Below are 24,507 nucleotides of genomic sequence, written 5' to 3' on the forward strand. Positions count from 1 at the left end.
CTTAAAATGTAGCTCGACGGTAACTTAAAATTAACTTCAGTTAGGATATCCTAACCAACTAAAATCATTTTTATTAAACCAAAAATAATTATACGTGTCGGTAACACGATAGGTCAAAAACCAGTAATTTGTAGTCATTTTCAAAAATATGCTTTTACATTTACTTAATTTCAAATTAAGTATTTGTATTATAAAAAAGGTATGATTTTTATAATATGATTTTTCGGCCCTTTCTGACAACAATTTTGAAAAAATCCTATGTGAATCACGGTTTGTAATTTTTTTAGATAAAGAGCATAATTCAAATACAGATTAGTAACTACTTCCCAAGCAAAATAACATTGAAGTTTAAACAAATAATAATCAATATAATCAATACCCGTTCATTGGGATATTTAGGAAATGAGCTGGGCGCAAAATTGAACTCGTGAATTCTATGTGAAGCTGAGAAAATTACGGCAATATGTTTTCTTATTCTCGCTTGATTTTTGGTCTGTTTCTTCATATTACAAACCAAATTGTGTTTGTGCTTTCGGTATCAAACATTTGAATACGAATCTTTTATTCATGATCTCGGAAATAGTACAAACAAAATAATGTATCATGTGGTAATTCTAAAGGTGGAAGATTCTCCTAAAACTAATTTCATTGTTAATGAAATTATTTTAATGAAAATAGTTGTGTGTGCTCGAAGATGGAAGTGATAGGTGATATGTTACATGTATATACCCATGGATTAACACCATTATATAGAATGGATAATTTCACTCAATGTACGTATAGCATTTTATTCTTATCAAATATCCGGTTTTTTTCTGTGAAAATTGACATAAAAATGCTTTAAAACGTCAATATGTAATTTGTTTTTAAAGAAATTTTCACGACATGATCTTTAATTAATATATGCAAGAACCAGACCACATGGAAATTAAAGTTAAGGAAGTAAACTAATCATTGTATGCGGCAATTTAAAATTCTATATATAGTATTTTCACAATCTGCTTTAAAAATGTGTACTTCTTGTGTTCAGTTTTACCAATGACAGAAACCATTCACAACTGTTTTATTTAATGAAACCCCAAAAATGGGGATGTTTATATTGAATATAAAAAAGAGTAAGAAAAGGGGCTACTGTAATGGCCTCACATATTATTTATAAGACCGAGTCGTTAGTAACAATTCACACATGATCAGTGACGTCGCGGTAACATCTGCTCGTCTACATCTGATTATTTTTACTATTGATTGCACGGTCCCCTTTTCATCATGGAGGTTTCTTATGATTAGTGCATTTTTACCTGGATTCCCTGACAAAACTTCTTTTCCATCTTTAAATAACAATGGAGCAAAGGTAACATTTTCTAATAAATTGCCTAATTAATTTGATATCCAAATTTCTCGTAGATTTAAAAGGTGTATCATCAAATACATCAGGTTATGTTAATGCACCACGTACATGCACGTAAAATACGAAACTTTAATTATTGATTTTATGATATTGGATGAAAAACAATGTTTCAAATTACAGTAAAACACGGTTATAGCGAACACGCTTATAATGAATTGACGCTTACAGCGAAGTGACTTTCATTCCCGTGACTATATTACATGTTGTAAACTTGACGGATATAACGAATTACGCTTATAACAAAGCAAAATCGCCCTTCCCTGGCGCTTCGTTATAACCGTGTTTTACTTTATAGGGATTCATTCTTTGAATATTATGAGTATTTCAATTTGTTTAATGTAGCATAAAATGCTCGTAGCACTTAGCCCGATATAATTTAGTTTAATCATGTAAAACAATACAAAACAACTTTTTGATACACATTTACAAATGAAGAGAGAAATTTTGCATTCTAAAAGCTTTAAGTTGAGAATCCACCTAACTACCATGAGTTTGGTAAACATTTTTAATGTTTTTTGGTGTTTAGTTGTGTGCTATGGACAGTCAATGTATGGAGTGACTTGTTCCAAAATCACAACTTGTTTCATTTAACGTTATTATCCGACAGCTCCCGTACTTTGCTAAAGTGTAAATGGGTTAATCTAGGATTTTTTACCATGAAAAGAGTGTACAAAGCAACGCAACACCACACCAAGGCTATTATTTATCATCTAAGTATAATGAGCGGATAACGATTCATAGAATAAATATTTATCATAATCATATGATAAAAAAATGCATAGCATTTTGCTTGAGAAAATATTGGATATACACTAGATTTATCGGGTGGTGAAAGATCAAGAAAATGAAATATGTCTAAACGTTTTAAATTTTTGATTTTCTTTAATGACTAGAGAATAAAGAAATTAAACCCGTATTATTATATAATCACGCCAGTCTTAATTCATTATCCACAGCTAAATTTTATCACAAACACATGCTTACCTAAACAGGAAACATAAAGATATCCAATAATATAAATTTATGATATCTCAGAAAGTTTAAACAACATATAGTATCATTTGGTAACAGAAGTAACACAAAGGATAACTCGTTCATGTCTGTTTGCATTTTTTGGTAAACTTCCAGTTTTCAAATGAGCGTGATAAAGACATTGTAGTTAAAATATGATAAGCCAATCAAACAATTGAGTGTATAGGTTCTGTTGAATAACTAAAGTCGCTTGTCTGATTGTCTTAAAGGAAAATAATTCTGTTATGAGTAACCAATACCTTATTGCGTGGTATTTCAATTCAACTACATCATGAAAACTTTATAATGAAAAGTACATTTAACATAAATTCAGGTAGATATATCTTTTTTAACAAATGCATTAAATTAATCAGTGAACGAGTAGTAATAAAAAATTCAATCATACCAAGTTAATGCCGGTCAGTCTTTGTTTTGAAATCTTTAAATGACGTGTAAACGGAATTTAAAATGTACATATCCATGCATACATATAGTTACTAATATAACAAATGAACTAATTCAACTCAAAATCCTATAACAATCTTGAAAAGGACTATGTGTGGTATGGTCAAATATCTTTCCCCGATTTCAACCAATTTTAAAATAGTATCGTATAAAAATAAAATCTTAACAAATCATTGTATAGAGGATGCCTATAACTTTAATAATGATTTTAGTCATCATTGCTCATTCGCTGCGTATCTATGACGTCACCTAAATGGCCCAAATCCCGCAAATTTGCAAACAAATGGAAATATTTTCATTTTTGCTATATATTTTGCATTCGGAAGTATAGAGCGCAGGTCTGCTCACATGCGATTTTAACATGTTTTTCTTCAGATGGTTATACACATTATACTAAAATATGATACTTGAACAAGCCTGCGCTCGATGTTTCCTAGTCGAAAAACCATCGGAAAACACCCATATTTTGCTACAAAACATCAATTTATCAAAATAATGCAATCTTCATGACGTCATTTCTACATTATGACGTCACTGTGGTGATAACCTCGTACACCTTTATTTCCAATATGATTTTAACTATCTTTCACCTTATTTTTAAAGCTCTTTCTAAAACTTTGATTTCGGGGGCAAAAAAATGCATAAAACCGCACATAGTCCTGTCTTTCCCTAGTTGTGTTTACACGTCCATAACTACCACCACAGAAGTATGATTCTTTATACTTATCAGCTACAACACCCCATATATAAAGACGATAACACTATCCATGTTTCACTGTATTCAGATATTTTACTCACACGGAGACATTACTTTGGACAGAAAGACTTTTTTTAAACGCGATTTAAAGACAACACCACAATTGTAGGTAATATCCAATAAGGGACGAAACAGTCTGAAATCCAGGCACTCTTGCTAAACAGTGTTAGTTTAATGTAAGATGTTACAATGTGCTGCAATGTTATATCATCAAACATGCACTTTTGTTGCTTGATCGGCAAGCAATCCACAGAACTGCATTAACCGATACACATACTTAAATAGCAGTTAAGAAACGATTCAAATCGTTATGATAAAAAAAAATAATTTGATTTATTCCTGGCAGCTTCTCAAAGTCCAACGACATTGTCGCTATACTTATTGTTTACATATAAACCAGCGTTCTGCCCACTCTTTCCCCTAAGACTGAAAACGCTTTAGAAACCTTTTTTTTTCAAACTACAACTTTTAATATCATGTACATAATTTCTGCGCTTAATATCATTTCAAATTTGTTTTCAAAAATAGATAGTTTGTACTGCAAACTACATAAACTACTTTTGTCATGAAACTTTAAAATATGCTAAAATAATGTTTGGATTTTGTTTTGTACAAATATTGAATAACCCAAACTTTAATCTACAGTTAGTTATTGGTTGATTCATGCCGGAACGAATCGATAGTGTGTTAAATATCTTGTTTTCTAGATAGTTTATCCTGCATTTTGTATTCAACATCCTTCCTGCATTTTGTATTCAACATCCAATCAAATTCTATGTATGACTTAATCAATAAAGGCAATGCATGGCAATTTTTTTAGTCCATCGGTTTGGGTAGAAGTTTGCAGATGAAATCTGTATTGTAAGAATTTATGGATATATAAAGAACCCAAAATTTATCAATTCTTAAGTTTTTCATTAGCATGTTTAAAACGTTTTTAAGAACAAGTACATGATTGTTAAAATACCCTGACCTACATGTGTGCCCTTCCTTTGAACTAAATTAGCCAATGTCTTTATGTTTCAGACGGAAAAACGAAAACAATAATCGTATGCAATAGGGACTACCTTTATTACATTTCTACAGGTAGCTGAAGGCTTATGTACTAGATTTCAAAACAGCATATTAAGATGTCTATCTATATATAAGACATTTCATTTTGTTATTGTACCCTTCCCAAAGGGAAAATATTAACCTTTGACTTATGTATCATTATATAACGCACCAGTACCTTTGTATATTAACAATATTATGCATTAATTAAACCTGGGGGCCAATTTTCCTAGATTGCTTCGAAGAAGTTGTACAAGGATGTAATTTTTTGTCTGATATTCTTCATACAAAAGGAAGTACATGTATGGTTTTATAACCAAAATTTATTAATTCGTGGAGGATGTTAATTTGCGGATACGAGGTACCCACGAAATTTGAACCATCTCGAAATCTAATGGTTACACAATATAAAATCAACTTTTTCTTACTTTTCATGATCAATTTTTCAATTTGTTCAAAGAAAATGTAACAATAAAATGCTTGCACTGATGATTCATGCAAGCATTTTTCTGCAATGTCGTTGCTATCATATTCGGCATGGATAACCAAAAGAGCATTCTATTAATTAAATAAATTATTCCACCCCCATGTTTCTGATTTTACCTATCTAATTTCATATAGAAAATAATTGACCCTTTGTTGCTCGTCTTACGTTTGTACATGTATCTGCAACAGAAAAAATCTGTTTTTGTTGACACAATCTTATATGGCATACAACATACAACCGTGTTTTAAATGTAACAAATCTTTACATTACTGCACATTCATGTATTGTATGAGCTGATCTATGACGACTTTTTGGGAGTTGATTTTAATCTCCCCTATGCAGTTACTCTGGCAAACCGAAACTGAAACAGTGTTTGGACCTAAGCACAAATCAACACTGCTGACAAGACTTAGTTCTTGAAAATAATCGATGCATTCGATGTAATGTACGCTGAAACGATTTTTTTAAAGGGAACTTATTTATAAATACCTTGGAAATAGTCAGATTTTAAATAGAACGAACAATTTAGAAGTTTTTTGTAGTCATGTATATTGCTACGCCATAGTTCAATATAGTCTCGTTCAACAATTGGCTGTCTCCGTACATCTCCGACAAGCAGAGAGTCAGTCTATATTTAGAGGTCGAATCATCAAGCTAACAAGTGACCTGGTATCTCTTACTTGTCGGAGATTAACGAAGACAGACGAGCATCTGATTGAACGAGACTAGAGTTCAGTATTGGTTGGATCCAAACAATTTTTGAAATATTTCGAATACCAATACATATAATGTGATGAAATCAATTCTACTTATAAATATTACACAACATGATTCATTAAAGGTTTTCTCGAAATTATTGACGGGAAAGTCCGAGAATTCACATTATAAAAATGTGCGTACTTCAAATACAGATTATAAACTACTTGCCGAGCAAATTAACATACGATGATTTTAAGATAAATCATAATCGATAAAATCAATTCCCGGAAGTATTTCAGTAATTTTATTATTCACATTAGTTTCTAAAGATGGGTTCAAATTGTGTGATTTAAATCTTAGCACATCAGTTTTAATAATTTATAATGAATGATCAGGTGTAGTTAATTCATTGAAACTTAAAACATTATAAATACATTGGGAAAGTTGGGGTTGACTTCTTTTTAAACACTACCTAAATCTGATAGTTTAAGAATTAAGTATATTTTGCTGTTAAACCTATTAACTTCTATTAGGTACGGGTTTCTTATGTTTTGACATAGTTTATGCTCTGCTGTAGATATGAATGAAATATTTTATGCTCCACTGGTTATATGAATGAAAATTACACAGTCACCCTATCTTTTTAATTACCTTTGCTAATTGACTCCACATTAGGCATTATATATTATAACTGCAGCATCGCTAATTAACTTAGAATAACTGTTCTTCGACATCTAACTATTATACCAAATATCATTAGAATATTGAATCAAGATCAGGTTATGTTAAGCAGTTAAAATTGCCATTTTCAACTCGGTTTACACATTGAAAGTACATTTAACGTATCTAAATGCTTAAAAATCATCGTCTTATTATATTGAATTTAAAACAAGTCAAATAGTATAGGTGTTTATTTTTTATAGTTAATGCGGTACTTTTTGGCTGCATTATATTTATTTCATTTCTTGTTTAACTCATCTTAGGTATACACCCAAGAGAGGTCAACACTTGTTCACGTGACATTGTGTTTTCATATTCATTTTTAGTTCAGTAATGAATTTTAAAGTAGTACTACATACCCTGAAACTGACATGGAATCAGATATACGTATTATTCATCTCTGACAACCGTCATGATAGTTTTCAATTTTTATCCATACACACTCCTATAAGGGTGAGTGCACTATCCATGCTTGACTGCATTTATGTTTTTCATTCACTCAAACAAGTTACATGATATTCAAAAAATTTCAAAGAGGAAAAGGGAAGGAACACTACTGGCTCTAAAAACCCCTGTCAGTATGAAAATCCCCTGTCTTCCCCTGTCACCCCCTGTCTTCCCCTGTCACCCCCTGTGTGTTCACTGTCATCCCCTGTACATCCCCTGTGTACCACTGTACAGAGCCCCTGTAAACCCTGTCATCCCATGTGCACCTCTGTACACAACCCCTGTGTGCCACTGTAAGACCCTGCCACCCCCTGTACGCCACTGTCATCCCCTGTAAGCTACTGTGTACATGTACCCCTGTGCATGCCTCTGATATCCCCTGTACGGTCTTTAACTGCTCGCTAAGTAAAAAAATAGCTTTAGATTAATTCGGATTTTTTATAATTTATATTAAGCATTCATGTTTTAGACAGTGCTTGATTTTCTTTGTATTTCATAGAGGGCAATATTATTACAAAGGTGAATAATTTTGACTCAACAGTGACACAAATCAAGATATACTTATATACCGATAAACCGCTTATTTCATTACATGCATTTAAACAAATGACCGTGTTCTGTAATTTGTAAAAAAAAAAAAAAAAATAAGTGGAGGACTGCGTGAAATCTGCAATGTTCTGTGACACAATCACTGTACCGCTGCCAAGAAATATCTAACGAAAGATAATTGTTAGATTGTAAACTGTGCTCTGTTTTCGTACTGTTATATCATTGCACATCACAAAGCACTTCAGTATATTGTGCAGAGACGGCATTGACTTATGAAAGAGTGTTTCTTTGAAGGATCTGATAAACAATTATAACCCCTTGTTACCTGGATTAATTATCGTCTTTTCAGTATAAAGTTATATAGATACTTGAAGACGTGCATACCATGGTGCAGACGTTATACTTTCTGTATGAATGACATTCTTGTTCAGTGTGAGCACTAAGTAAGCAGCGCTACATGTACAATATAAATTTTAAAAAAAGGCAGTCCTTTTCCCACCCGTCTGTCCTTTTCTACGCCCACATGTCCGTTTGTAAACATAATACATATTCATCTTCTTCTCATAAACCACCATGCAAGCAAATTCCGACCAAACTTGGAACAAAGAATATACGCTTTTGTGGATTAAAGGTTATTAGACAATGGAACCACGACATCTTATAGAAGATACTTGCGAAATTAAAAAAAAAATGTTAGCATTTTTTTTAAAGCCATTAGACCATAAAAGTTGAAACTATATTTTAAAAAACTCTAATTAGTGCAAAATTAATTCTTTTCAATTTATGACCTCCACAGTTTTGGCAGGGTCACAATGAAAGTCTTTTTTTACAAAGGAATATAAAGAAACATATCTCTGATACTTTTTTAAAACCATTTCACCTTTTAACCAGACAAAATTGCCTTATTGAGAAAGCATCATCATGTAATGTAGATCCAAGTGTGTTCAAATTATGATCACCATGGTGATTTTAATTTGTTACTAAGACTTTAAACGAGATGATTTTTGAATATAAAATATATTATATTATATATATTAATATTTCTGATCCGGAAAAACATTCTTTAAAAACATTCCTGGGTACGTTAAACATAACATTTTTGGTTTGACAAATAAGGTTTCTATTAAGTATGACGTTTAATTAGAATTAAAAAAAAATCCACTGACGATAACCAATAGTGTTATTTTTCATTTCCAAAAAAGTTAAACACTGACATACTTTTTGCAATAATTGCCACTAAATATTTTTTTTCAATTTTAAAAATCCCTAAAAATTGTACATTATAATTGAAATTTTCTTAATTCTGAAATATTACGAAAAATTGAACTCTGATAAAGAATAAATGCAGTTTATGAATTACAATGGCACAAAATAGATATACAGCATTAACTTATCAGAGTATTGTTTTAAAATATTCTAGTTCGAATATTCCCTATTATTTTTCAACATTGTCAACATTAAATATCAATTTTTGTTACGTCACTCTATAGCTTAACAAACACTTTTCTAAACTCAGTAAACAAAGGCTAAGTTTTTCTTAAAAAATAACATTCAACGGTTTGGTTTATTTTTTTTCCCAACTTTATGTCATGTTGATGAGTTAGACAGTAACAGAGAGATAACTCTGTCAAGATTGTTTACATTGCTAATGTAGAGTGTGCTGAAATGTTAGATGTTTTAAAAGATATTGACAAAAATAAGTTTACTTTACAATGCGTATATGTGATATGCATGTAAATATGAATACCATATTCTATTATACCAGAGCTATTCATAAAACAGTCATGCCTTGTTGAAGAAATAAACTTAGATAGTTTATCCTTTGATGGTAAGAAATATAAGCTTAAGTATATCTAATGGACAACTAAAGTTTGAAGTTACACTAAAATTAAATTAAATCCAATTGAATTAAATTACTTGAAGATAATTTAATTTGTCAAGTTGTATGCTAGATGCAGAACTCAGAACTCTTCAATTTGTAAACATCACTTTTTTCATGATTGAGTTGCTGGATAGATTTATTACATCTATACTACTATATTAAAATAATAGACTCGAATTTTTGGTCTTTAATACCGAGAAATCGGAAGAATACTGTCATTTGTTTTATATATTTTAAACATTATTGGTACTTGAAGATTACCAATTTGTTTTTATTTTTTTCTCAGTTAAGCTTCGTTAATTAATAATCAACGAAAATTCCTCAAAAAATCCCGGAAATCACCTGGATTTTTTGGATTTTACAATCTTGCACATGCGCAATACATTCACGCTAACGGGATCTTTAGTTTATGTTTCCACATTATCACATCTGCATGATGGTAATACAAATACGGGTAAATTTTCATGGGACTTTTGCTATATATTCTGTTCATATATATTAATGATTTCTTATGAGAGAAAGTATAAAATAACAAATACACATTTCAACTAAGTACTTACTTTTGTCTTCGTCATGACAAAAAAATATTTGATTACATGCAAAAAAGTCACATTATATTTAATAGGAGTAAAGATAGAATATGTTTTATCGTAAAAATGAATAATGTCCTACGGACCCAGTTTTACAAAGAAAATCCGTGTACGTTGGTGAAAAGGTGTTGAATTCTTCCATTCTATGGATTAAAATTTTTAGTTAAAAGGTATTAGCAGTCTCAAAAAGTTTTGTTGTGATGAATTTGACTATTATTTTCAAGGCAACTTCATTAATTTTCTCCAACATCGTTCCGGAGCGATTCTGCAATTTTCCGCTACATTACGGGTATAAGGGAGGCATTCTGACAGTTAGATTATTGAAACTAAGGAAAGTGAAGTGAAACTAATAGCATTATAAATGTCAATAATAAGGTGTGTCGATATACCTATTTCGTAAATGTCCGATATGCAATGTCAACCCGTGCACGCACGGGTCAAACTCTAGTGTTAATAAAATAGAATACAGATTGCTAATTAAGATGCTGTTTCAACAAACCTTGAACAATCCATGTCTTATAACAACAACGAAATTAGTGTTTATTATACATAAAGGTAGAAGTGATTTTGATTACTATACGACTGAACGAATATATTGGTGAAAAAGTGGCAGCAATTAGAGAATATTTGAAAAAATGATGTAAAAGAAAAAACATTAATATAGTGAGATTTACAAAATAAAAAGAGTTTTACCTTTCCGCTCATTTCACTTTCTGACACACCCAATAAACTGAAATTAAACTAGTTCTAATTGTTCATGATATATCATTCATTACACACACAGAACAATAATTGATATCATCACACTCTGTGCTACTATTTTTAAAACTTCGATTCGTTTTACTAAAATTAAATGTCATGAGAAAGATAACTATGTTAAGATTCTTCACAATGTTAGGTGCACTTCTAACTTAAATGTAATTTGAAAGAAAGTATGATCGTATCCATTTATGTATATGTAAAGATGTTTTTTACAAAGTGTGTTACTTAACGATGCATTTTCTTAATAAAATTGGTGCAAAAGAATAAATAAATTAATAACACGTGCTTTATAAAGCATCGTATTGATTTTTACAACGATTTGAACTTTTTACGTTTGACAGTATACCAAACATGTCATTTGTCATCCCAATTCAACTACCCTACTTCATATCTAATCATTATGAAATAGATATAGTTGACAAAGTTCCATGAATGCATGTCCCCTAAACAATGACATTGATCATATTTTATTTAAGTTCAAACTCGCCTTATCTCGCATTAATTACTAAGCATTAATAAGAAAAAATGTGAAGGTTATATTTCATTCGATATTTTTTTTTTCTATTTAGATAACAAGTCAATTAAAAATAGATGCAATGGCTTTATTTATATGTATTCAATTGAATTTTGCATGCTATAATGAGGAATATTGAGAAATTCCGTCTTTGTCCTTAATTTGAATGTTAGCTTTCTTACAAATACACTAATTATAAAAGGAACCATTATAGTCCTAGAGAGTATTTCCCTTTTAGTTTGAAAGATTTGGAGTAGAAATAAATAATATTATACACGTAGTAATAAAGAAAACACAAAACACGGAGCAAGAACTGACATAATTGCACCGGACCGTTTGATTGTAAAATGTTTACATGTACAATGCAAACATTTTTTTAACCTTCTGAGCCCTGTTGATGACTAGATTTTAAATTGGTTTGATCTCATAGTGTCTTCTGTATAATATGTTTAAGATATGTGTAATTATATATATTTATTTGCATTTAAAATATCGAAGTGTTAAGTTTCTTTTAAGATGTAAGCTTTATTATAGTCTATGATTTACCCTAACATATACCAAAAGAAAGCGATAGGCAGGCTTCTAGCTGACACAAATTTAATAGGAAGCGACTCTATTTTGTATTTCATTCGGTAATATTAATACATTCAGTGTTCTTCCCGAACTCTACTGCAAAGGCCCGAGAGGTTGCGATTGTCAAGGTTGCCCAAAATGGCTGACATCAGAACGTGGTTTTTAAAAAGTGCATGTTGTTAGTGATTATTTGGATATTTCTCAATTTGGAGGTAATTTCATTCATCCAGATGAAGAAGAATAAACTTTACTTGGAAAATGATTTAGTTAAAACTTCTTATCAGCTTCATATACATAAGCCTGCATTTTAATTATGTTTTCAGGAAGATGTGTGTGTCATAGGCATTAGCTGTATTTACATAGAATTACATACCCGTTAACTTTGTAAAAAAAAATTCTTTGTTGCAAACGGATATATTTCTACAATATTTGTCTTATCTTTCATTGTGAAAATGTTCTTCAATGCGAATGGTTCCCTTTTGTTTATGTCGTCATTAATAAATCGAGATAAATTAGATTAAAACGATTCAACTTCACATTTAAAACAATTTATTACAGGTTAGAATTACATGTCTCTAAGCAAATGTCGATACCTCTCAATTTACAAAATCATTGTCTCCATTACTATTAGGTCAGAACTGAGGAGTAACATTGGGAAAAGGTATTCAACAACGAAAATATATTCTTGTCTGTTAAGTATGCAGTTCATATCGTTATTTTCATAACTGTTTTTGTTTCCTATAAGTCTAAATAAACTTCATATTTGGTTAAGAAATATTGTGTCCATTCAAATTAAAACATAAATTTAGTTGATTCAAATGAAATAACTTTACAGCACAATGATGAGATAACAACTTTTTCTTAAAATTAGTAGAATTCAACAGAAAATATCAGAATATACCGTAACCAGATGACACGAGTGAAATTTAAACCCAATTGAATTAGATTTCATATAATACTGTTTTGAGAGAGAGAAAGAGAGAGAGAAAGAGAGAGAGAGAGAGAGAGAGAGACAAACTGACAGACAGACAGACAAACAAACAAAAGGATTGATATTTTTTTCAAATATGATTTTTTTTCGCCATTTTGCCTGAGACAATGAGGTTGGAATCAAATCTAATTTGAAAATCATCTTTTTAATGAGAAAGATGGAGAGAAAGAGGGGAAGGCATATATATATATATATATATATAGAGAGAGAGAGAGAGAGAGAGAGAGAGAGAGAGAGAGAGAGAGAGAGAGTAAGATTTAAAATATGAAATATGCCTTTTTTCTTTACTTTCCTTGTCAATAAAACTGATCGAAATAAAAATCTTTCAATTAGGGCAAAATGTTTGGTAATTATCAAAGTGTTGTTGCCATCAGGGAAAATATGTCCTATCACCAAATACATGTATGTCGGTTTAATAAAAAAAAAAAAGATTTGTCATCCTCCTTCTCGTGAATGTTTAAACTAATGAATCATCAGTGTAGTTGCTCTAGTACCTGTGGATGAATTTTTTGTTTACCCTTATTTTTTTTTCTTGGTTTCATTTTACACTTGCGTATGAACTGCCTTACTTGTGTTTAACAGTTTATGAATTCCAGATTTTGATTTGATCCATGTTTCATTTATTTACAAGACAAATATTCGTCATATTTTCTGCTTAGCTATCAACAGCTAGAAATGATGCCTGTCCTGTATCAAGACAAACCGTTGAAGTTGTTGATGACTGTCCTGACAGTGAGGAGAAATGGAAGGAGGCTGCAGCGAGAAAGAACTGTTCATCTTACGCCAGTCAATGTGATGAACCTCAGAGACTTGTGTACCACTGTGTCATCAATTCATTTGCCAATCAGACACTAGAAGTTTGCGCCTATAGCAAAATCATAGTATTAGGTAGGATTTGATTATTTTAGACGCTATATATAATACAACCCATTTTTCTCATTTGAGAACCAGACAGTAGAACTATGCGCCTATTAAAGAATTATATGATATCATGATAATCTTTATCTCATTATATAAATAACTTTTTAGCTCGCCTGAGTTGTAAGCTCAAGGAAGCTTTTCTGATCACATTTTGTCTGTCGTCCGACTGTCTGTCCGTCAAACTGTCTGTAAACGTTTCACATTTTTAACATCTTCATTAGAACCACTGGGTAAATTCTACCCAAACTTAGCATAAAGTACCCATTTTGAAATGGAGAAAATTAGAAATTATTGAAAATGGTTGAGAAATGTTCAAAAAGTTTCGTATCAATAACAATTTGTCAAGGAAAGCTGAATCTTATGTGGAAGCATCCTCAGGTAAGGAAGAATCAAAATTGTAAAAATCATGATCCCCAGGGGTACGATGGGGCCACAATAGGGGTCGAATTTATACAAAGGAATAAATTGAGTAAATCTTTTCCGAAACTAATCGGCCAATAAAGCTAAAACTTCGAAAGAAGTATCCTCGTGTAAAGAAAATTTAGTTTTTAGCTCACCTGAGCTGAAAGCTCAAGTGAGTTATTCTGATCACATTGTGTCTGTCGTCCGTCTGGTTGTTTGTCCGTCTGTCTGTCTCTGTCTGTAAACTGTTCACATTTTCAACAACATCCCAGGAACCACTATGCCAATTTCAACCAAACTTGACACAAAGCATCCTTAGCCTAAATCTTCTTTTCACGAACCATAAGACAAGGGAAGCTGAAACTTGTGTGGGAAGCATCTTCATGTAGTGTAAATCAAAGTTGTGAAAATCATGATCCCCAGGGGTAGGGTGGGACCACAATGGGGGGTAAAAGTTTAAGATGGGAATATATGAAGTAAATCTTTAAAACTCTTCTTCTCAGAAACTAATCAGCCAGGAAAGCTTAAACTTGTTTGGAAGCATCCTCAGATAGTGTAAATTAACAGTTGTGAAAATCATGATCTCCAGGGGTAGGTTAAGGCCACAATGGGGAGGTCAAAGTTTAACATAGGAACAAATAGAGTAAATCTTTAAAAATCTTCTTCTCAGAAACTAATCAGCCAGGAAAGCTGAGACTTGTGTGGAAGCATCATCAGGTAGTGTAGATTCAACGTTGTGAAAATCGTGATCCCCAGGTGTAGGATGGGGCCAACATTCGGGGTCAAAGTTTAACAAAGGAATGTATAGAAATCATCTTTTAAAAATTTTCTTCTCAAAAAACTAATCAACCAGGAAAGCTGAAACTTGAGTGGAAGCATCATCAGGTAGTGTACATTAAAAGTTGTGAAAATCATGACCTCCGGGGGTAGGGTGTGGCCACAATGGGGGGTCAAAGTTTAACAAAGGAATATATAGAGTAAATCTTTAAAAATCTTCTTCTCTGAAACTAATCAGCCAGGAAAGCTGAAACTTGAGTGGAAGCATTCTCAGGTAATGTAGATTTACAGCTGTGAAAAACATGACCCCGGGGGTAGGTTGGGACCATAATGGGCGGTCGAAGTTTTACATAGGAATATATAGAGTAAATATTTAAAAATCTTCTTTTGAGAAACTAATCAGCCAGGAAAGCTTAAACTTGCGTGGAAGCAACTTCAGGTAGTTAAGATTCAAAATTGTGAAAATAATGATCCCAAGGGTCAAGGTGGGGCCACAAATCGGGGGGGGGGTGTCAATGGGGTGTCAATGTTTAACATAGGAATATATAGAGTAAATCTTTAAAAACCATCTTCTCAGAAACAATTTAGCCATCTTGTTTTCAGAAATTAATTAGCCAGGTAAGCTGAAACTTGTGTGGAAGCATCCTCAGGTAGTGTAGATTCAAAGTTGCGAAAATCATGACACCCCCGGTAGTAGGGTGTGGCCACAAAGTTTTACATAGGAATATGTAGAGTAAATCTTAAAAAAAAACTTCTTCTTAGAAACTAATCAGCCAGATGATTTTTATAATTGTTAAGACTTTGGCCCCATGACAATTCTTCAGCCTCACAAGAAGGTTCAGAGTTTATTGTAGGTTTATATCCCATATATAAACAATTGTTAAGGATGTTTTTGAGAACTGCAATACTCAACGTGTCAAATGACTATAAAATCATTTTGTTAGAAAAGGGACTAATGATTATAAACATAAGAATATCCAGGGGGAAAATGGATTTTATTCATACAGGATCTACATGTATTATTGTACATTGTCCAGATAGTTTGTATCGTGACTCCATTAAGCTGATTTTATCATACCTATTGTTCCTCAGGTAAGCGATGTTGCCCATGGGCCTCTTGTATTCCAAATCATGAGCGCCGAGGGTGGATGGGGCCCACAATAGGAGGTCGATTTTTTTTTACATAGAATTATATTGGGTCAATCTTTCTAAATCCTCTTCCCTGAACCAATCAGCCAGAAAAGCTGAAACATGTGTGGAAAGCATACTCAGGTAGGGTTTAATTTGTTCAAATCATATTCCTCGGGGGTAGGAGGATGGGGTGACACATGGGGGACACAATTTACATAGGAATGTATATAGACAATGTTAGAACCCTTCTTCTACAAAACCTAGAAAAGCTTTAGTTTTGGCAAAAGAAAACTCAGATATTGTAGATTCAAATGCGGTCAAATCTTGCGGAGTAGGTTGGGACCACAGCGGGGAACCAATTTTACAGAGGAAAACATTTTAATTATTCACAAAAACTAAAATTTAAAAAAAAAATGGTTTTACTTACATGCAGGTATTTTGACATATTGCTGATTCTTAAAATTGTAATTAAATGCAACGCCAAGAAGATACATGTACTACATGTACATTGTGCAGTATTGTAGCGTTGATGTTGCCAATTCATCCCCCTCCCTTTTTTTTGGGGGGGGGGCATCATTTACTTGTGTACTCAGTGTTGTAACAATTAAAATTAATGTTTAGGAATATGCACACAGAATCGACATTATCTTCAAGCTTTGCTTAATTTGCTTTTTTAAGCATTGTAAGTTATAAAAGGTATGCATCATAGAATGGTATGTAATATATCAATTTAACAATTATTTACAGGCGCCTGCACTGAGTATAGTTTAAGTGGAAACAGGATACAACAGAATAAAATAAACTGTTCTAACACTGGTTCAACACCATGTCCAACTGGATATAATTCAACCACTGCATACAAATGTAAGTTTTTGTTTTAGGATATATATCACTCAAACATCACTATAACATAACACTTACACACTTAACACTGAACCTGCATGCTACCCGAGTTCACAAACTCCACCTTGGCACAGGTATAATGATTTTTCACAGCGTTATATATATTAGAACTTTGATATCAAGTCATCGCAAATAAATTTACTTTTACTTGGAAATTTTCATCCTTGGTTACTTTTCAATTTCGCCCTTGTTATCAGTGGACATATTTAGAACTGTACTTATTCAAAACATTCTCTATTAACTGTAACAGTGGGTTTTTGTAATAGTATATATTTCCAACAGTGTTTAGGCGAACTTAAGATGGGGCGAACCCTTTTGCAAGTATAGAAAAGCAAAAAAACATAAAAAAAAAAGAAAAAGCACGGAACAAAAAAAGCACTGCAATAGTTTTTCATTCCGATTACATTTCATATTAACTCTCGTAAATATCGGGATGAAATGGTTAAAATCTTGTTATGTGTTCTGTAATGGAATGTATGCTTCTTCCTTTAGTTTAAATGCTTATTAATTCCAAGTATTTAATCTCCAAAGACATACAAGACATGTTTTGAAAAGTGTCATTCTTTGGTATAAATAGGTATAAATTTATAAATGTAGCGATGAATTTCAGGTAAAACCTTTTCAGACTGACAGACCATTTAAAAAAATAATAAATCCTCAGTTTAAAGTAAATCCACCCTCCTGTGACGTCATACATTTTACATAAACCATGAATTCATTAAAATTCTTGCAAGTAGATTTGTAATTTCTACGTGATTATAGGTGCACATCAAAAACTCAAATCATTGTTTTACTTTGAGATATTTAATAAGCGTTTTTCATCCTTATATTCGACATAATTCAATAATGACAAAGGGAAATAACTCTTTTCTATTTTTCTCTAAGTGATATATCTAAATGCTATTATTTTTCTAATGTAAACAATTTTTTCTTTTTTTTTAAATTAATTTTAGTTTTCTGGCATAGTTAACAATAAAATTTAGATAGATAAACAAGTATCCATCCACTATTATTTAATTTTTAAACAAGAAAAAGTGTGATTTTCAGATGATAATTTCAGCCTTTGGTTTTTATTACCTTACATCTTAAATAGTATGGATACATATATATTTTATTTATTTTTTGATGAGTTCAAGTCCAATAAGTTAAAAAAAGTTAAGTTTTTTAACTTTGAACCCATAATTTTATAGGTACGGATTTACCTTAAAACAAAATAAGTTTATCTGGAGGTAGGAGGATTTTTAAAAAGGCATTGTGTCTTTCTTCCCCTTCTTTCTTTGTGTATACTCGTTTCAACCGACACTGTCTTATAATCAATTATGTAGCAACTACTGCCCTAAGGTTCCCAACGATGAAATACCCATTGACGGCTCCAAAAGGTTCAAAAGACCTTTTTTTATATTAGTGTTTGTCCATTAAACATATAGTATTTACCCAAACAACAATGCTAGTTACAATCAGTCGTCATCATGGAATCAATAAACTTCTTTCTAAACCAGTTTGATATTAATATGTTTGTTCATATCTGTTTAGATATACACTGAGGAGAACATAAATCTACACATAAAAGACATGCATAAACTATTTTCACATAGTTTATTTTTATTTTTGAACAAATAATGTGAAAAAAAAAAACACGCTTATTTGTAACAGAATATTTTTTCCCTGCAATAGATCCTGTTTGCTACAAGATGGCGAAAGAAAACAGAAGGAAAGAAGAACCAACAACAAATAAGACTGATACTTTTTCAAAAATAAATTCCACTCCAAATGGGTATGGATTTAAGTTATTTTGCTACTATTTATATTGAACATTTAGATTATTACATGTACATGTAAAAGAAGTCTCACTTGATAGTATATCAATATTTTAATTCTAAAACTCCTAAATACATTTCATATATCATATCTGTGTTGTTTGAATTCCTTATCGCATAGCTGTCATTGATCATCATTTGGTGTAAACACCTTTCTTAAAAAAATTATCAACTTATAGTTTATAACTTTTATTTTTATATTGTTTAACACTACAATAATTCATATTTTTGGATATTTGGTTTTTTTTGGCAATATACTTTATACAATCAAATGTATATTTCTTTTAAATTGCTACCAAACAACAACGAAATTTAAAATTGCGTCGTATCTTTATCATTTAATGACCAAACCATAAATGGATCATATTTTTTACGTTTATGGAACCAAAAATAGGTAAATCAAAACAAGGCTTCAAAAAATTACGTATACCATATTTGAGTTTTAAAAAAGTCATCATATTGTAGTTGGGACTTTTTTTTAAATCGATGGTTTGAATTTAATTCGAAAAGCCCAACAATGTATTGTACATGTATATATCTAAATATTTGATTGGATGAGGATCTATGCATCTCTAGCTGTTTCCAAACCTAAGTACATCAATAAACCTCTGCATGCAAGTGTGCAAGCGAAGTGTTACTTAATGTACATATCATACTCGCATCGGAGTTAATAATAGTTTCAGGCTGCGTGGACTCATAATCGTTCTTTTTTGTTCTGGAATTTTGACATTTGTTTTTCGGTTAAAATGTCGTACACACTTACAAACGTTGGATGTTTATAGTTAGTGTAATGGTAAAAACTCCCCAGGGATTTTATTTCTTAGCTGAATAATTTTCTCAATACTAAGGCCTCCAACGTGAACTTTATGTTATTAATTGTAGAAGTAGATTCTTGATTGGAGCTGTCTGATGATAAAGCTAATTAAAACCATTTACTACTTCCGCTATACTCACTATCATGTAAGATATTGTGAAATATTGCCATGAATGGTCCGCCATAAACATGACAGAGACTTTCCATATGAGTATTCTAGTTATATAAAGGAGGAACTACCACTATATACTAGGTAACTAGTTTTCAGGGGGAAAATTCTACTAGATAGTCATTTTTCGAGGGAAACATTGCTATATAACCATCTTTTCGGAGGGGGGTGGCTAGTGGGAAAAAGCACCGGTCTAAAAAAAATTAAAATATTAATGTCGCCCGTGACGATCGGTTATTGCATAATTTATAGTATAGGAAATTTTATCTTTAAAAGACTTCAAAACTCAGACGCCTGTGCATATATTTGATATTAGAATTTAACTAGCATTCACAGTCAAAATATGATTAGAGTTTTTAACTTGCGCATTATACATTGTCACGTATTTAATTCAATTCATGGTAAAGTAAGCAATATACATGCACATGGTCTCATGCATGAATTATAGTATAAGAGATTTTTATTATCATAAAAAACTTAAAACTCAGAAGCCTGTGCATATTTGATATGTAAATTCACCTACCATTCCCATTCAAACTGTGATCAGAATTTTTAAGTTGCGCATTATACACAAGTATCTAAATAAAGACTCATTCTAAGTAAGTATCACCATGTGCTACAGAGTCTCCTCTGTTATTGTTCAACCATTTCATGACACAATCATTTTTTCCTACTTCTTTTCTAGGAAATCAGATGGAAAACGTCAAACGTCAGCAGAAGGCATGTACGTGGCAATTGGTATATGTATCACAGCTGTTTTTGCGATTTGGGATAGTAATGCTGTATAGATGGTTAATTAGAAGAAAAGGTAACTTTGTCGTGTTAAGATAAGTTATTAATCGCCACCAGAGTGTAGTCGGTCATTTATGTGGAAGTTTTAAACAGCTATGAGGTTCTGTTTAGTAATTATGGGAATTATAACAAATAGCATTCAAATAGTTTATGTTCTAAATTTAAAATAAAATTAAAACAAAATTACCAACAACTTGAGAAAGGCATTTACCTTAACATAGCTATTCATAAATAATGATAATTTTAATTTCATAAACATATATAGTCAGTCAATGTTTTTTTTCCCCCTGAAAAAAAAAATCATCAATCGTTTATAAATCATAAATATCTAGTTTCAAGATACAGTTGAAAAATATGCTACTCATATCTCTACTCTTATTTTTTTTATAAAAAATAATTGCATGTATCAAATTAGCAAAAGGTATACAACGATATTAATCGCTCTTTGAAGTTTTTTCAATTTTTTGACATTTTGTAAGGAATGTATCATATGTATGCTTGCTGTAAATATTGCTTATTTTGTTTGCAAATGTCGTCATTTGAATAATTTACTTATTTTATTGGCAATGCGTAACAATTACTCAATAATAATTATCATTCATTGAAATACGTGATCCCGAAGAATGTTTGACACACGTCATATGCGATTGTATAATTTGCTTCATGTTGAATTAAGATCTTATAGTACGTTTTAGGATTTATTTTTATTTTATTTTTTTATTGTTTTGGTTTTGTTTTTCTTTTTTACTCCTTGTATTTATCATTATATACAGAAGTGTATAAACCAAGGATATGTGCAAATAGTTATACAACCATGTGTTCTGCTCTTGTCACATTACATGTTGGAAACGTGGGCTTTAAAATCAGAATGCAAAAAATGATAGTAGTAAGAATTACATTTACTTAGAAGTTAGAGTCCACCGGTTTGTACAATGTTATACATATAATTATATTGACATGTGGTGCTTTGTTCAAATATGTTTAACACACTTTGTCTTCTAAAGATTGTAGCAAATTTGAGGTGTCCATTCAATTCCAAGCTTTTTGATACATTGTGCAATGTACATCGTTTTAGGTTTTTATGAATAACTTGTTTTTTCTTGAAAATCTTTCTGCAATCTAATCAAATATTGCTTTAATTTTCTTTATACATAGTCATGTGTAGAAAATAAATCAGATCATTTTTTAATATTCGGTATTAAATATAATTATAACATAATGACATGGTGCTTTTTAATTATCATAACATACATTACATGTATAAGACAACAGCGTTACGCAAAGACACTGTCAATTACATTGTTATTGTAACGCCAATTTAACTATTTTCCACGTTTACCTCGTAGAAAAAGTGATGCCTTGTAGCATGTGTACAATGTAAGTTCCTTTTGTACTCGTTTTGAATTATTTAGATGAACCAATGAGTGTTCATTGTGTTGACCTAACGTGGCTTGAAAAGTGTTCTAATATTCGGTAGTTCTTCCACGTCGACGGACAATTAAATTTCCAGTATGTTTTTCTCCTCATATTGTGTTTTAAGGCGTCTAACCCGTTTTGACAGGTGTTACCAATGTATGTGTTTTCGTGATTCCTTATTGTAACTTAATGTTGTTGATAGAAATACACGTGCTGTAGATGAGATCTATACAAATAAATTAAGGTATTTTGCCAATAATTTTTTAAAAAGCCTGCACTAGAGTAACTGCTTATATCTTAATAATATACAAATTAATGTTTAAGGTTTGCTACCAATCTGTCGTGGTATAAAATACATTACTCTAAACACCGTATTGTCTCTATGGTAAACTCTGTTTTTAAGTCTAGGGTGAAAATTGTCGCCGTAGTGCGGGATATCATTTAGTGAAACTAAAAAAAAAAATTTAAAGAGCTCCATGGTCACCTGATAAAGTGAACTGATTTAAATCAGTACTTAAATCAGATAGTCAGCCTAATTCAATCAACACACACATGTATACACATATTTCTGCTGCACATTGTTCGTGTATCAAAAATGAAACTATGTTTCACATTTTTACATTTACATTAATTTTACGATAATTAATAATCAGGTAAAAACAATTCTAGTTTACGGACATCATATCACATGTGTTGAAATACGAAAGGTGTAAGCAGCTTATTACTCTCCAGCAGGCATTTTATGGTTTATTGGCAAAATGGCCTAGTAACTATATGCAGTGTTTATTTTTGGAATTGTTTGTATCATTCCATGTTATTAATTTCTTTTTTATCATTATTTGTTTCGTTTATTTTTAGTTTTTATAGTATATGGTTTTTTATGTTTCTAAAACAAAAAGTATAAATCAATTTGTAGAGAAAATATATGACCTACATGTATGTGTAACAATATATTTGATTAAACAATAAATTATTTCATTATTTAACATTTGCTCTCGTTCGTTGTATTTAGTACGTGGTTGCCCCTAGCCTGTGCCACTCAGAAAAGCTGCAAACACTTTCATCATAAGGATATTTTGCTAAATTTTCAACAAAAACTGTACAAATGTTCTCAAAAGTCAAGACCACCGAACCAAAAAAAAAAGCCACAAAAAAAAAGAAAAAAAAATTTTGAATCACAATATAGGTGGCATCGCTATCCGAATAGATAATATATAATTTATTTAATTTTGTGACATATTAATAATTCAAAGAAATATTTCACTTAGTTATTACATATCCAATTACAAAGATATTATATATTCGAAAAAGATAACGTATAAGCAATTCAAATACCCCCCCCCCCCCCCCGATTTAACTAGGTAATGTGATTGTATTATATTTGAATATGAAATAAATTTGAACAATAATAAAATATTCTAGTTGAATGGCATCATACATCATTATAACTTATGGCTATCAATCTTGATATTTTGGAAAACGTATGTTGCATGACATACAATTCAATCCTGTAGATTCACGCCTATGTAAAACTTTAAGTTAACTACGTAGAAGTTTTGATAGGCGATAACACCAGAAAAGTTTCAATGTAATATTTAGACTGGCCTTTGTTCAATCATATCGAATATGTAGTAGGGCGGAGTTAAGAAAATGCCTCTTGTGACTTGAGTGAGGGTGAGAAAAGAGGAGAAAGTCAATGGAGTAAAACAAAATGTCCTTGAGTCTGGGAATATGTTCAAACCAGCTAAGAGGAAAAAAATAAAACAATAGAGGACAAATTTGTCCTGATATAAAGATGTTTCACACCGAGTAACCATGAAGAAAGAACTTATGTAAGTCACATCTGTACCGACGTGTCTATTAGGAAATTACTACCTAATGTTAAATTCCTGGAAGATTCGTTGTACTTTGAATAGAATATTAAAACTTTTACTTTAAAAACATTCTAAAAGATTCGTACAATTTTGGATGCTCTGACCAAAGTTAATTCATCTCAATAATGATGTACTAGTATATACTTAGACCTCGTGGACCTCGTGCCTTATCCTATTTACAAGTACACATCCTTCAATTTCTATTATTCTCACCCCGGTTATACCAAAGTTTGAATAAACCTGAATTTACACTAGTAAATGCTTTCACACAAGTTCAAGCTTTTTCAGCCATAATGTTTTTGAGAGGAAGAATTTTTAAAAAATACCATTAAATTTTTAAAATTTCTAAATTATCTATCCCTTTAAAAAGGTGTGGCACTTCATTTGAACAAACTTGAATCCCCTTTCCTTGCAAGGCTTTGTGTTAAGTTTGGTTGAAATCGGCCAAGTGATTCTTATTCTTCAGTACTGCCGCTCTCAGTACCAGGCTTGGGGTTACATGCTAAATGTAATGGTAATGCATTGCAATGCATTACATATTTTCAAAGTAATGCTAGTAATGTGTAATGCCACAATTTTAGCA

General features: G+C 31.3%; 1 protein-coding gene across 1 annotated transcript; it reads left to right on the forward strand.

Moving 5' to 3' along the window:
• Positions 1–1,186: 1,186 nt before the first annotated feature.
• LOC117686161 (uncharacterized) lies at positions 1,187–23,038 on the forward strand. Its single transcript, XM_066072285.1, has 5 exons — positions 1,187–1,351; positions 13,568–13,796; positions 16,887–17,003; positions 18,717–18,816; positions 20,528–23,038. The coding sequence occupies exons 1-5, from the start codon at positions 1,187–1,189 to the stop codon at positions 20,628–20,630; spliced, it is 714 nt and encodes a 237-aa protein (XP_065928357.1). The 3' UTR covers positions 20,631–23,038.
• The last annotated feature ends 1,469 nt before the right edge of the window (positions 23,039–24,507 follow it).

Source organism: Magallana gigas, chromosome 9 (genome assembly GCF_963853765.1).
Source record: "Magallana gigas chromosome 9, xbMagGiga1.1, whole genome shotgun sequence".
Lineage (NCBI taxonomy): Eukaryota > Metazoa > Mollusca > Bivalvia > Ostreida > Ostreidae > Magallana > Magallana gigas.

Coding starts and splice junctions, on each gene's coding strand:
- LOC117686161 (XM_066072285.1), top strand. CDS start 1,187: ATGATCAGTGACGTCGCGGTAACATCTGCTCGTCTACATCTGATTATT. Junction 17,004..18,716: donor TTCAACCACTGCATACAAAT/GTAAGTTTTTGT, acceptor TCCCTGCAATAG/ATCCTGTTTGCTACAAGATG. Junction 18,817..20,527: donor ATAAATTCCACTCCAAATGG/GTATGGATTTAA, acceptor CTTCTTTTCTAG/GAAATCAGATGGAAAACGTC.